General features: G+C 36.8%; 1 protein-coding gene across 5 annotated transcripts in view; it reads left to right on the top strand.

Annotated features, from left to right (window-relative positions):
- The window catches only part of LOC124804323 (centrosomal protein of 112 kDa-like), a 174240-nt gene extending 161882 nt beyond the window's left edge, over nucleotides 1-12358 (top strand). For 3 of the 5 annotated variants that reach the window (XM_047264744.1, XM_047264746.1, XM_047264741.1), the window contains one exon: nucleotides 8551-9086. In XM_047264744.1, the coding sequence (XP_047120700.1) occupies nucleotides 8551-8598 (48 nt within the window). In that variant the 3' untranslated portion in view covers nucleotides 8599-9086. Of the gene's footprint in view, nucleotides 1-8550; nucleotides 9087-12138 lie in introns of those variants that run through there. The other 2 variants (XM_047264743.1, XM_047264742.1) reach the window with 2 other exon arrangements.
- The last annotated feature ends 1514 nt before the right edge of the window (nucleotides 12359-13872 follow it).

Raw genomic sequence — 13872 nt, 5'->3', positions numbered from 1 at the left:
TGGTAAGGGAAGTACTTCTTTGCCGCTGATTCTCTGTAGTAGTGGTAGGATTAGGGTTGTGTGAGGATGTGGCACGAGAAACCTGTTTATGGAAGTGGGTTGTGGGGTTAGTGCCTGTCTGAGCAGTCATAAATTATTTTCATTCTGACAGAACTTTTTTTCCATATTTATTACTGCTTGCTGGTATTTTTATGCCAATAGTGTGGTGGTTCTCTTGTTTGAGGTGTTTTGCAAATTCAGTGCTTCAGTTGTTCAGTGCGCCTTATTCTGAAACTTATGTTTGTCTTTGAGACATATGCTGAATACAGTCATTGAAGTTTGACGTTCGTCTATTTTGCTGAGTTTATTAAAGGCCTTCAGAGTGTTCGTAATCTTGCTTTTGAGTTTCACCATGAATCACATGAGTATGCAATAGATTATTTCTCTCTTCATCTTGTAAATTTCGTAAAACTGTCTGGTTGCTCAGATAACTCAGGAACAAGATTCTATCCTCCTTGATAGAACTGAGAGACTGAACTGTCAGCTGATGGAATTGGGTGACCTTTGGCGATAGTCTGGCAATCATCAGTGCCACTGTGAATCCAACCGTAGTACATTGGACTGTTAATTAGGCTTCAGGAATTACCGGTTGTTGTCTGGGAAATTCAGTGAAGACGTATCACAAATGACGTTTGACTCGTTGTTTAGCTGCAGCAGAGGCAAACTGAAGTAATAAAATTGGCGTAATAGTTAGAATCCTCATACTGCCTTATTTGGGCCGGAAAAGAGCACAATGACCTTCTTAATTGATTACTGTGTTTGGAAACATTTCAGGTCCAATTTTGAGATGATTCTCCATCTCATTATCTTAAGTTCACATTTGAAATAGTTAATTGCTGAAAGCATACAATGAAGCAGTGGTGTCATCAAACAATATTTTTTTTAGCTTTTTGTTACTATTTCTTATTTACTGTACACAAATGATACATTTCTGTTTTGTAGCTGTTGTTTGTTAATAGTTTTGCTGTTAATTTATCTCAGAATATGAAGCAGCTGTATCTGTCAGTTTTGCACAATGTAACTGCTGACATTTTAAGGTGAAGACAATAACTATTTGATTATATTGGGTTGATGCACAAGTTCATGGTCTTTTTCCATAAGTTCAATAAACACAACAGCTACACATAACAGAGACTTTAGTCATCAGTAATATGTCTCCTTCACTATTTACAGCAGTCTGCCAATGCTGAGGTAACTTTTCAATTCTGTGGCTGTAGAAATCGAATGGTTTTGAGGCCAAGGGCTTGTCAAGCCTTGTTTGTTGCTCATTTTCATCCAAAAAGGAAGCTCTTTGAAGATTGTTCGATAGAGAATGGAAAAGGTGAAAATCTGAGGGTGCAAGATCATTTGAATAAAGTGGGTCCAGAATGGCTTCCCAACACAACTCAAGGATAGTGTTTTCTGTCAGTCTAGGAGAATGTGGCCAGGTGCTATCGTGGAATAGTATCGCTTCAGATATTCTTCCTGGTCATTGTTCTTGTATTGTGTCTGCGAGCATCTCAGTTGTTGATAGTAAATGACAGCAGTGATGGTTACACCTAGGGGAAACAATTTGTAGTACACCACACCATTGCTGTGCCACCAGATGCATAACATTATCTTTTGTGGATGCACACAGGTCTTTGTACAGGGACTTACTGATTTGTTTGGCCCTAGTCATTCCTTTCTTTTCCTTATATTAGCATAAAGACTCCAATTCTCATCACCAGTAACAATACAGGATAGGAATGCTTGGTGATGTTCACGAGCTAGTTGATGATGACCAAGCAGAGATGTACGTATGATCACAACCTGATTTTTGTGATTCTAGCTTAGAGCAAGTGGTACCCATAATGATTTTCGTCAAACCCCGAAGGTGTTCCTGAATGGGGAGAGTCACTAATGTTAAAATGATGCTCCTTAAAATGAGTAAACCCTTTTCTTGACATGCACAAATGTTTCTGGCTGCCTTTGCTGCTGTCACCCCTCTGTTGAACTCAAACAGAAGAATGTGTTGGAAACGTTCAGATTTCTCCACTTGGCACTGCACATTCTAATTTCCACAGCTCCATTCACTATCTCCAAATGACAACAAGTAAACTCAAAAAGCTTCAGTGAACTGCGAAGACAAAATGACAATCGATAAATAAAAGCATAGCAACTGAAGTTCCAACATGTAACACAGAACTACTGCACACTTAAACATCAACCTGATATGATTTTTGTCCCCACAGATTTTTTGCATTTACTATTATCTTCACTTAAGCAGCTTTGCTTCTCTATTCCACCATTTTATCCAGTTGTACCTGCTAGCAAACCATGGAAGAGTATCTGATAGTTAAATTTATGACCTTAGCAGTATCTTCCTTACTTATTTACAAACATGTCACAAGCTGAATGAACATTTAAGTAAAATGGGACAAATATGTTCCCTTAATTGATAAAAGAAACATATTGTTTCCTTACACTAGGACTGGCTTAGCTTAAAAGCATACATGTTACGATGTATTGGATTTTCTGATATAACGATAAGGAAACCCATCCCAGACGTCATTCTAAAGGACACTGAAGTGTTGGTGAACATGGTCTCCTTCATATTGTTTTCAGCACACACACACACACACACACACACACACACACACACACACACACACACACACACATTGATTGTGTAAATTAAGACCCTTTATATTCACTTAAAAGTAGACAATATATACCTAGTCCATCTGCTAAGTTCTTCAGAAATGTCTACACAATACTTGCAGACAAAGAGCAGGCTACTTTTTGGAGATGCCTGTAGGTCACATACAAATTAGAAACACAGTGATTATCTCCACAAGTGTGCTTAAATTGCTGTGCTGCTGTGTTTTGTTGAGAGGTGTTATGTATTCAGTTTTATAATTTGGTTTGTGTTTCATCTGCCCATTTGACTACACATGGGAGTAGATCCTCTAACAAATTAACAACCTGTTACATCATCTGCATGTAGGTGGATTTGATACTGCAGTGTCTCAAAAAGAAAAGTCTCTGGTGGTGATTCGTGTTAAAATGTGGGTTTCATTCCATTTCATTAAAATGTAGACGCTGAAGATCGCCGCAACATTTAGTTCTCAAAAGTTCTTTGCAGGTGCCATCATCATCATCTTCTTCTTCTTCTTCTTCTTCTTCAAACTGTTTTTCTAATCCCTAAGTATTAGTGTGATAAACGCCATGTTTAGTAGCCGTGCACCAGGCGAGACGCGTGAGTTTTTTTGCTGCCGTACAGATAAGCGATTTAGAGTGTAATAAAATTCTGTTTAGTTCAGGAAACTAGTTCAGTACATGTATTAGTGTGTTTTGCAAGCTTACTATTAAACGTTTCACTTCTCTCTGTGTATTATTCTAGAAAACGTGAAAGAAACATAAAGTAGGGTTTCGATCGTATTCTTGCATACATTTTATCCCAGAATCTCATTTAATTGTTCTGTTCCATTCCAGCAAGTTAAGAAAAGCGTATTCCTTTGTTGTTTAATTCTTACTTTGCGAAACACAGTGTAAATTTTAAATTACGGTATCTGGAAACTTTGCACATGCGGTAGTAGCTTTGTTTACATAGTTGCGACTAGGCCTAATTTTTGTAAACGTGTTTTTCTTCTTCTTTTCGGTAATCTAACTTATTGTCACTAAAGTAAGTTTGTTTACATACGATTGAGCACTAGACCTAATCTTTCATAAATGTGTTTCCTTGTTTTTCTGTAATTTAATTTGACCTATTCTCGCTAAAGTAAGATCTTTACCATAAGTGAAAAGTGCCTGACGTGCCGTAGAATTGTTAGCTCTGGGGTTTGGTGTGATGGGTGCAGTAGTTTTTCCATTGGGGTGACTGTAGCAGCGTGGGGAAATGGGGAAGTGGATCAGACTCATCAGTGGTTCTGTAGGATATGCAGTAGAGATAGGAAAATAGTGGAACAGGAGGGGAAAATTGCTGCCCTTCAGGCACAGTTAGACCAAGCTAGGGAAGATCTGAACAGGTTAAGGAGGGAGAAGGGTAAAGAGAGGTGGGAAGTGGCAACAGTTAACAGGGGTAACAGACCTAGAACTTTATCAGACAGCTTTGTGGTGAATGTGAAGAATAAGTTTGACCTGTTGCTTCAGTTAGAAGCTGATGAACCTCAGACAGAGGTAGGTGTAGAGAGGGCACAACAAACTTTCAGTAGAAAATTGAATAAGAATGTAGGGAAGTCGGCAAAGAGAAAGAAAGTTTTGTTGTTAGGTAGTTCACATGCCAGAGGTGTAGGCCAACTTTTGCAAGGACCAGTTAAGATCAGAATACCAGGTCACAAATTTTTTAAACAATGTGCTGGTCTGGGTCAGGTGACAGAGGATTTAGGTTCACTCAGTAAAGATTTTACCAGGGAAGACACCGTGGTTATTCTGGGTGGGCCAGGCAATAGTATTGACAGAGATCCTGGGTACAATATAGAGTGTGGCAAAGATTGAATCAGCAATGAGACATACCAGTGTTGAGTTCGTGTCTGTTCCGAGATGCCATGACCGACCTCATTTAAACTCTTCTGTCGGGAGAGTTAATTTGTAGTTGGAACAGCTGCTTGGGTCAGGTGCGGGGTCACATATTGGTTTGGTTCCTGTTGATTCTCTCAGTAGGTGGGATTATACTAGACATGGCCTACACCTCAACAGAAAAGAGTAGGGTAAACTGGCTGGGCTAATAGCAGGAAATGTAAGGGGGGGGAGGCACTGCCATGAGTGGTAATATACCACTGGTCATAGGTGTTGGAGCACCACCTTCTTTAGGATAGGTAGGACAGAACGAAGTCAAGTTCTGAGAGGAGTAAAGATTGAAACAAACCTTCAGTTCGATAAAGAAATCAAACAGAATAATCTTGGTACATTGGATCAGTGAAAACAGCTGTTGGTTAAAAATTTACAGCAATCAGCAGAAATTTTATTTCCACCCAATTTCATGTCGGTAAATGTGAAATGCCAACTATCTTTAGTGCATCAAAATATTCCAGGGCTTAGAAGTAAAATTAATGAACTACTTATGTGTATTGATGAATCAGTCATCGAACCCAGTTGACATAATCTGCCTCTCTGAACATCAGCAAAGAGAAAGTAAGTTTTGTTGTTAGGTAGTTGTAGGTAGTCCTACTTCTGTAGACAAAAGATGGAGAAAGGAGGAATTGCCACATTTGTTAAAAACAGTTTTAAATTTAAGAATATTGACATTAATAAATTTTGTTTAGAGCAGCACTTAGAAGCATGTGCAACAGAGATAGAATTTCATAATAGGTCCTTTATAATAGTAGCCATATACAGAGCACCTTCAGGAAATTTCAACCTGTTTATAAATAGTCTTGAAGATTTATTGTCTCATCTAAAATTAAAAAACAAAGAACTAGTGATTGCTGGTGAATTTAATATAGATGTCCTGAAAAACACTGTCAGTGAACAGTTACTGAAATCAGTTACTTTGTCATTCAATTTAATTTCTACTGTAAATTTCCCAACTAGGGTATACAAATGTTCTAAGACTGCCATTGATAATATATTTATAGACAATTCTAGGCAACTAAGTCACATTACAAAACCAGTAATAAATGGGCTATCTGACCATGACATGAAACACCTAACATTAAAGTTTGAAAATTGTCAGGGTAAAACATCTATCAGAACTGAGTACAGAAGGCCAATAAAGCAGTCAAAAACTGAGAAATGTAGGAGATTGCTCAAAGAAATTAATTGGATTGATGGTTACAGCATCCAAAAGACAAATGGAAAATACAAAACATTCGTTAATAAAATTAGCACCTTATTTGAAAATTGTTTTTCCCTGAAGATAACTCAAATTAAGCAGAAATCTAATAAGAAACCATGGATCACACAAGGGATAAAGATATCTTGTGAGCCATAAAGGAAACACTATCTGATACATAGGGACACCTTTGATTCTAGCATTATAGCTCATTACAAAAATTACTGCAAAATATTGAAGAATGTTATCCTGAAATCTAAACACCTGCATTATGAGAAGAAGATAAATACATCCAGCAATAAAATAAAAACAGTATGGGATATAGTTAAGTCAGAGACAGGTAGGACCAGAAATGAGGAGGAACAAGTAGCTCTAAAAATAAATGAAACCCTGGTAACAAACACATGTTGTGTTGCAAACGATTTAAACAAGTATTTTGTCTCTGTTACTGACAGCATGGGGTTGTCAGGTTCAGTAAATAATGCAATGGAATATCTGAGACCAATGCACACAAGCAATCTCAGTAAAATGGAATTGACACTTACTTCACCCAAAGAAATAGAATCCATCATAAAGTCCTTGAAATCAAAGCATCCTAGTGATTAAGATAACATATCAACAAAGTTAATAAAAGAGTGTTATGTGAGCTTAGTCATATCTCAATTTATTTGTGTAATCAATCACTTGCCACAGGAACATTCCTGACTGGCTTAAATATGCTGAAGTTATACCTCTCCACAAGAAAGAGGACAAAGAAATTCCATCAAATTACCGACCGATCTCACTTTTGCCAGCTGTTTCAAAAATCTTTGAAAAGGTTATGTTCAAGCGTCTACTTAAGCACCTTAGTGAAAATAACATACTGTCGAAGTCAGAGTTTGGGTTTCTTAAGGGTTCTGATATTGAGAAAGCTATTTACACTTACAGCAAAAATGTCCTTAATTCATTGGACAACAAATTAGAGGCAACTGGCATATTCTGTGACCTGTCAAAGGCTGTGAATCGCAGCATTTTTTTAAGTAAATTAAAATATTATGGCGGCACTGGTAGTGCTGCAAAGTGGTTTCAGTCATATCTTACTAATAGAAAACAAAGGGTGTCATTACGTAACACTTCAGCAGTCTGCAATCGGACATCATCTGACTGGGAAGAAATTGCATGTGGTGTTCCCCAACGTTCCATACTAGGTCCACTACTGTTTCCTTGTGACCTGTCATCTGTTACATTACCAGATGCCAAGTTTGTCGTATTTGCAGATGATACAAACATTGCAATAAATAGTAAATCAAATATAAATCTAGAAAGTGCAGCTAATCAAATTTTTACTGACATAATAAGTGGTTCATAGCCAGTTCACTGTCATTAAACATTGAAAAGACCCACTATATGCCGTTCAGAACTTCCAAGAGATTTCCTTCTGGTGTGTGTGTAAAATATGACTACATGGAAATAGGAGAAGTTGAGCGTGTAAAATTCTTGGGATTACAACTTGATAATAAATTCAGTTGGGAGCAATATACTAACGAACTGCTAAAGCACCTAATAAAGTCTGTGTTTGCAATGCGAATGATGTCAGACATAGGAGATATAAATATATATAAAAAAAAATTGGCATATTTTGCTTATTTTCAATCCATTATGTCATATGGTATCATATTTTGGGGTAACTTCACAAACAGAGAAAAAAATTTTAGAGTACAGAAGCGTACAATAAGAGTAATGAGTAGTGTAAATCCAAGAACATCATGTCGAAACCTATTCAAAGAATTGGGCATATTAACCACAGCTTCTCAGTATATTTATTCTTAATGAAGTTTGTTGTAAATAATAAATCTCTTTTTCCAACTAACTGCTTAGTACACAGTATCAATATTAGGAATAAGAACAATATACATAAAGATTTAAAATCACTTACTCTTGCCCAGAAAGGAGTCCAGTATTCAGCAAAGCATATTTTCAGTAAGTTACCAGCAACCATGAAGAGTTTAGTTTCAGACAAGGCACAATCTAAACATAATTTAAAAGAATTTTTGGTGACCAACTCCTTCTGTTCCATCCATGAGTTTCTCAACAAGTGCAGTAGACCATTTTAATGAAAATTTATTATACTTTAATTTCTGACAATACTTGGTTGTAATACAGTGTTAATCCTCTTTTCTTTCCCTTTTACTCTGTTTTTACCCCTTCTTTTTAAGGCTTGGTTAGTTTTTCTATTCCCATACGTACTTTCTGCATTATAGCAGTTGTACGTTTTAAGTCACAGGTGGTTTTGCCTATGCTGCTTCAGCATAGTGTTGGGTTCGTTCTCTTGCCAACTTCCCTCATTTGTTTTTACTAATGACAACGTGACTGCCCTTTTACGTTTTCCCTTTTTCCGTTTTATTGTTCTGACTTTCCTGAGATGTCCCGTTAGCAGAATGGAGTCTATTTGAAACAAGGGACTGATGACCTTGCTGTTTGGTCCCTTTAACCTCAAACAACCAACCAACCATTGGTTGTAATAGCCAAGAAACTAGCAAATGTCTGAATGAATGCTGGATTTAATGAAAGCAGATGCAAGTGTTAAACCTGTAAATATTAGAAGTTTAAATTTAATTTATGTACATAATTTTACTGTTTAGTGACTGAGGATCATTAAAATTAATGAAACTCAAGTTTTTCTAATTACATTTTTGTAATGTGTTTATCTGATATGTACCACACCCAGGAGGATTCCCTCTTTTATGGGTCTATGGAATGAATAATTACTCTAATCCCTAATCTAATCTTTGTTTCAGGTACAAGGGAATAACAACAAACGCACAAATCGCAGGAGGAATAAGTAATTACAGAGCAGAAATATGTCTTACGAAATGAAGTGAGAATGTTGGTACATACTATTTTTTTAATTGCTGTGGCATGAATAATTTTGAAGTAATTTTCTTGTGTGCAACATAACTATTTCTGTAGACTAAAAAAAGCACTTGGTTTAAGAGCATCATCAGGTCTGTCTTTATTTCTGCATGACTGCTAATATATTTCTTATATTGCAATTTTATCAAAGATAATATTTTAAATAATAATTGGTTAATTCGTCTGTTAACCAGTGTTTTATAGCAGCAGTCAAAATCGTACATGACTGTTTGATTGTCATTGAACAGGCGAGACGTTGCCAGGAAAGCAGATGGCAGATGTAAATTGGTTGTCATGCAGTATACACCAGCTATGCTTTTTAAAGCAATTTTGTCTTGAAATGAATACTTTTAAATGAAATAAGTAATTCACTTTTGATGAATGTCTGTAACATTTTAATAAATTAGTTCGTTTGCATTAACTAATACTGTGATTGTAACGGATAATACACCACATAAATTTGTGTTTTTAAGTGTAAACAGGCTGATAACTTTGTGCAGGTGGCTGCAACATCACTGTACATTAGTATTAATACGGTGATGTACATTAGTATTAATACGGTGAAATTGAGGAAGGGCCTGCTTAAAGGGGATATATTTTTAATTCTCTTGAGCACTGTCAGTTGTGCATGACACACAGTGTGTTAGTGCAAATGTATGAAAAATGAAATCTGCTACTTGGTTTGTAAATACTATCGAACCATATTGTCTGTCAAGTTAGATTTATATGTCCCAAAGTCATTACTTAGTTTCAGTGAAAAACTTGAAATGTGGCACAGTCATATTAAGCAGCTTCTGAAACAGCTTGAAAGTAAGTATTTTTCCAGACTACTCTCCAGTTTCCCTATATTCAAAATTGATACCACATTTTAGTGAAGAATCGGAACTTAACGTACCATTATCAATCATAAAGCACTTAGCAAAAAAACACACAGTAAAACACTGGGCGTGTTTTTAAGATGGTGAAGGCTCTAATCCCCATCTGCAGGTTTTCGATCATTTGCCTCAAATTTGAATATGACTTTACTGGAAAGTACATGGCTGATTTCCTTGTCAGTCCTTCCCATCTCCAAGATCATCCTCCAACTCGACGTCTTCGTCTGGAGGATGTTTAATCTTCCTTTTGTCAATCAGATCATAGCAGTAATGAAATCAATCTATGAAGGAAAAAAAATCCTCACTAACTTCCCCATTACTAAATTTAAGTGCAATGAAAATCAAATGGCCAGCTGGCCTACCTCTAAATCACTTGGGGTGAATCCTAAGATTATTCATTTAAGAGTTCACACAAACTCTGATTTATTGCAATGAACAGCTCAACTCGAAAGTTCATGTTCATAGCGGAATGTAAAACACTATAGAGTATCAAAACCCATTCTTGGAACAGTCCTAATAGAAACTGTGGTCTAACAAGCGTAGGTCAAAGCTTGTGGTAAACTAGATGACGTGTTGAAGTCGAAATTAAACATAGCACTGGCATGGCCAGGCCAGACATGTTGCCTACCATACTCGCTGCTGGTAGTGTCAGCACCAGCTGTTTGAGTTATGAGCTGGTGATGCACTCAACTTTGAGACTTGGTGTTCAGTTGATTAGTGCCATCTTCTCATAGCTTCTGATAAGGACACAAAAATTCTTTAGAGAGGAGCATACCTATTTCCTCTCACCATCTGTGTGACTTCAGTAAGTGGAGCATCGAACTTACCATTCATTTATGTTGTTTCCAAACACCATGTAATTTGACTCGTGTAGATTAGAAATATTTTCCAATGTGCTGCAAATATTTAGTTTTATGTAGATCTCTAACTCGCTGCTTCGCACATGTAGACTGTATGGCCTGCAGAGATTGATTTGTTTTTAATTTTTATGTTGTTCACAAATTGCAACACCTTCTAAGCTTTTCACACTAATTGAGGCCATATAAGCATGGTCTTTTCTGATCGTACTTTGAGCAAAAAGTGATTCTGGTAGTCCAAAGTATCTGTTAGTCATACCCTTCGCATTTTTGTGAAGATATTTCCATAGCAACTTTCACGCTCTAACAAATATTTCTTCATATCTAGATGAGAAGTAAAATACCAGTTTTCTCAAGTTTAGCTATAAATTTTTTTTTTTTAATTTAAAGGAGTATTTTCTTAAAAATTTTCATCCCGTATTGCACGCCTGTAGGGGTTGAACTTTTAGAAACACAGAAACACGTACATTGTTCTTATTTCTAACCAAGAAGTCTAATACAAATTGTCCTAGATGTAACCTTAAAAATTCTTTGGTAGTTCTTAAGTAATTATTTACTTTCAAAAAACTTTCACCCATTATTTTATCCCCATAGTGGTTGAATTTACAAAAATGTTGAAACAGGTATTTTTTATTTTCTGGCTGGGAAACCAAATACATGTGTTTGCATTTCTAGCTTCAAAATTCCCTTAACAGTGACACACTTTCAAAAAGCCTTTCATCCCCTATTTTACCCCCATAGGAGTGAAATTTCGGATAATCTCCTCTTAAACAATGCCTGCAGTATAAGATCCACACCCTCTCCTAACATCAAGTTTCTATCCTCAGCAGTTAGGGCTGGGCGATGATGAAACAGTCTGACTCTCTTTCATCCCCTTTGTGGTAGAATTTCCAAAACATTGAAACACATATTTTTTCGTCTTTAACAGAGAAGCCAAACACCGATTTTTAAAGAATTAGCTGTAAAAATGCTTCAGTAGCTCTTTAATAATACATTTTCAGGAAAAAGCTTTCACCAACTATCGACCCCCCCCTCACAATAGGGTTAAATTTCCAAAAATGCTGAAACACATATTTCTTTATTTCTCACTTAGAAACAAAATACCAATTTTCGTAGATCTAGCTTTAAAAAAAAAGAGTTCGTCCCCTGTTTCACCCCTTAGGGTTTGAGTTTCAAAAAATCCCATCTTAAATTACGCCTACAGTATAAGATCTACACCTTCTCCAAATTCCAAATTTCTATCCATAGCGGTTTGGGATGGACAACGATAAGTTAGTCAGCCAGTAGAACCAGAAGTTGTTGCTTAAATTATAATGGTACGTTCTATCTGGGAGCTGAAATTGGTGGGTATTTCATGACTGTCAAAATGTAGCTTATTAATTTTTGGGGTACTGTGAAATTGGCTGTGTGTCCTCGAAATCTCATCTTCAAATACAGTCTGAAGATTTGATAAATATAAGTAATTCAACAGAGAAAAGTACATTTAATTATATGGGGCCACAAATAACTTGTCTGTGTGCTCCTTGGTGACAAATAAAATGGTTAGCTGCTGTTACATTCCACTACCTTACACTACCATGTATACTGAGTAATGATAATGAAAGCTAGGTTCATGAAGACATTGAATGCATCTACTTTACTTCTACAAAGTTGGTTATTTTTGTAGACCTCCAGAAAATAATCTAATGGCAATTTGCAGGGAAATGCTTATCTCAATCCATGAGTTTTCTTCTTGTTTCAGTAGTGCGAAGAAGTTTTCATTGGAATTTGCTGCATTACAAACAACACTGAAGTGGGACACCATCTGAGTAGAAATGATGATGTGCATGTAACCCAGCTGAGGAGATTATACATGCCCATTTGTGAAGAATTTGCAATAAGAATATCTTTCTCGTACAATTGTGACTGAGTGGACACACTTATAAAACAATATAGTGAACAATTAAAACATCTTTTCAAAGGTTTGAGTTTGGTAGTCAGTAAATAACAATACACTGCATGTAGAACTTTAGAAACTAATCGTCTGGAGAATAAACTAGAAAAATCTGATGTCAATTGTAATAAAAATTACAGTAATGGGACACGCTCACAGCTGTAATGTTATTCCTTGGGACAGTGAAAGAAGGGAATATTTGAAAACCCTTCTCCAGTATCCCTGCTAGCCTGCAAAGCTGAACTAGAACACTTATCATAGAAACTAACTCCTCCCAATAGCTGATTACACACTGACTGGCCAAGATCATGGCATATGTACCATACCATGTAAAAGTACAGAGATCTACGGGAAATGGAACATTTTTGACTGAATAACACACTGCTGTACAAAGGAGACGGCACTTACATCATTCACTTCGGGACTGTTTGCCACTTCAGGAGCATTGGAGCAGTGGACGATAGAGCATCGCATATTCATGAATGATAACTTCATCCTAAATGCCGAGTCTGTTGTTGCAACACAGAGAGTATTTAAAGACAATTTAAATACACAACCCCAAGTCGCAAGTCTGTCCTATAACAGGTTACAGCTTTCAGAACTACAGGAAATATTACTAAGAAGCAGCCTCCAGGTCCTGATAAAATAGAGACCCTCTGGAAACATCGCTATGTGAGAAAAGCAATCCTGAAGAGTGAGACAATCTGCACATGTCATGCATACTAAAGTTGAAATGTTCTGGGTTGTTAGGCCACATCATAATTCCTTCTAAAATAATCGACGTTTTGACCCCTCTGCTGGGATCTTCTTCGACCAGCGTCACATTCCATTATGAGGGGAGTTTTCCTGCGGCCTAACACCCCAGAAGATTTTAACTTTAGTGACAATGGCCACGAAAGCCTGCAGACTTATGTAAAACACTTGTATTAGCAGGAGGTTTATACCACCAGAAGACTGGAGAACCTTGGCAGAAGAGGAGGTAAGTTACAAAGCAACCAGGCCTTTCTCACCCGGTTCATGGTAATGATGTTATGGGCCACCAATAGTATCCACAAAAGTTTAGCCAGTAACGGCCTTCCTCCTGCATCAGCTTGGGAATATTAGTCTATGATAATGGCCCACCAGTGGTAGCCACAAGAATTCTAATCGATACTGCTTCTTCTCCAGCACGAAAAAGGAATTCTACAGCAATGCTTAACAAAACTGTATTGCCAGTCATCACCAACTCCACTACACTGTTCTCTGAATCCTGAAATAGACTATTTACCAGAAACAAAAAGAGTTAAGTAGTATATTGGGAGTACATTAATTAGGCATAGATTAAATGTCAGTTCCATCTTACAAAGTGTTGGATGATAGACTACAAGAGAAACTCTCAGATACAAATCAAGTGAAAGCATTTGTCAACAAAAAATTCAGAAAAATTGTTGGTCCAAATAATCATTTTATATACCAAGGAGCATTGTAACTCCTGCGAGCACAAGTGTCGCACTTTGAACGTATTAAAGGGGCTTAAAATTGGGACACAAGGGATTAAGGGGA

This window comes from Schistocerca piceifrons, chromosome 1 (assembly GCF_021461385.2).
Source record: "Schistocerca piceifrons isolate TAMUIC-IGC-003096 chromosome 1, iqSchPice1.1, whole genome shotgun sequence".
NCBI classification, from domain to species: Eukaryota; Metazoa; Arthropoda; class Insecta; order Orthoptera; family Acrididae; genus Schistocerca; species Schistocerca piceifrons.
This window is presented reverse-complemented; position numbering and strand designations above follow the sequence as displayed.